The sequence below is a fragment of the Carlito syrichta genome, unplaced genomic scaffold (genome assembly GCF_000164805.1).
Source record: "Carlito syrichta isolate Samal-C Ts95f unplaced genomic scaffold, Tarsius_syrichta-2.0.1 Scaffold126721, whole genome shotgun sequence".
NCBI lineage: Eukaryota > Metazoa > Chordata > Mammalia > Primates > Tarsiidae > Carlito > Carlito syrichta.
Genome location: NW_007070817.1, coordinates 172,786 through 173,679, shown reverse-complemented (window position 1 = coordinate 173,679; position 894 = coordinate 172,786). Strand labels below are relative to the sequence as shown.

Here is an 894-nt window from a genome sequence, read left to right as displayed (position 1 = left end):
GCCATCCTGAGATTACCTCGAGGGAGGGCCGCCGGTGCTGGCCGGGAAGACCCCGGGGGATTCAGAGCATCGGGACCTGTGACCTCCCCACTCGCGAGCTCGTAAGTTCAGACCGGGGAGAGAGGTGCTCGGGGTGGGGACGTCCCACGCGTGGATCCACACTCACGGGCTCTGTGAATCGCGCCCGCAGCCGCCGCCCGCGCCCGCCCCGCTCAGCCGGGGACAGAGGACAGGCCGGCCCCGCCATGGCGCGCACCAAGCAGACCGCCCGCAGAGCCACCGCGGGCATGGCCCCCAGGAAGCCGCCGGCCACCAAGGGCAAGGGCCAGGGCCAGGGCCAGGGCCAGGGCCAGGGCCAGCGCGCGCCCCCGGCCGGCGGCGTCAGGAAGCCCCACCGCTACCGGCCGGGCACGCGCGCCCTCCGCGAGATCCGGACCTACCAGAAGTCCGCCCAGCTGCTGCTGCGCAAGCTGCCCTTCCAGCGCCTGGTGCGCGAGCTCGCCCGGGCCGTGGCGCCCGACCTGCGCTTCCAGGGCGCCGCCGTCGGGGCGCTGCAGGAGGCCAGCGAGGCCTACCTGGTGCGCCTCTTCGAGGACAGCAACCTGTGTGCCATCCACGCCAGGCGCGTCACCGTCATGCCCAAGGACGTGCAGCTGGCCCGCCGCCTGCGCGGAGAGCGTGCCTGAGGGTCCCGCTCCTGGGAAACCGTTCGCTCCCAGGGGGGAGGAAGAGGTTTCTTCCCTGTTATTGGTAGTTCTGAACGTTCCTAGTTTGGGGTTTTCTCCATGAGCTTCAAAGGTGCCTAAGCATATGATGGGGTGTGGGAAGTCAGGCCCTGGCAGTTTTTCTTTTTCTTTTTTTTTTTTTTAATAAGAGTTCAATAAAATTGAAGGA

The 894-nt window shown here is 67.6% G+C and overlaps 1 protein-coding gene across 1 annotated transcript; it reads left to right on the top strand.

Annotated features, from left to right (window-relative positions):
• The first annotated feature begins 245 nt into the window (after nt 1-245).
• On the top strand, nt 246-686 carry LOC103250200 (histone H3-like). Its single transcript, XM_008048795.1, has one exon. The coding sequence runs from the start codon at nt 246-248 to the stop codon at nt 684-686; it is 441 nt and encodes a 146-aa protein (XP_008046986.1).
• Nucleotides 687-894: the final 208 nt, after the last annotated feature.

Bases quoted from the DNA above. Each gene is read 5' to 3' on its own strand.
- LOC103250200 (XM_008048795.1), top strand. From the start codon at position 246: ATGGCGCGCACCAAGCAGACCGCCCGCAGAGCCACCGCGGGCATGGCC.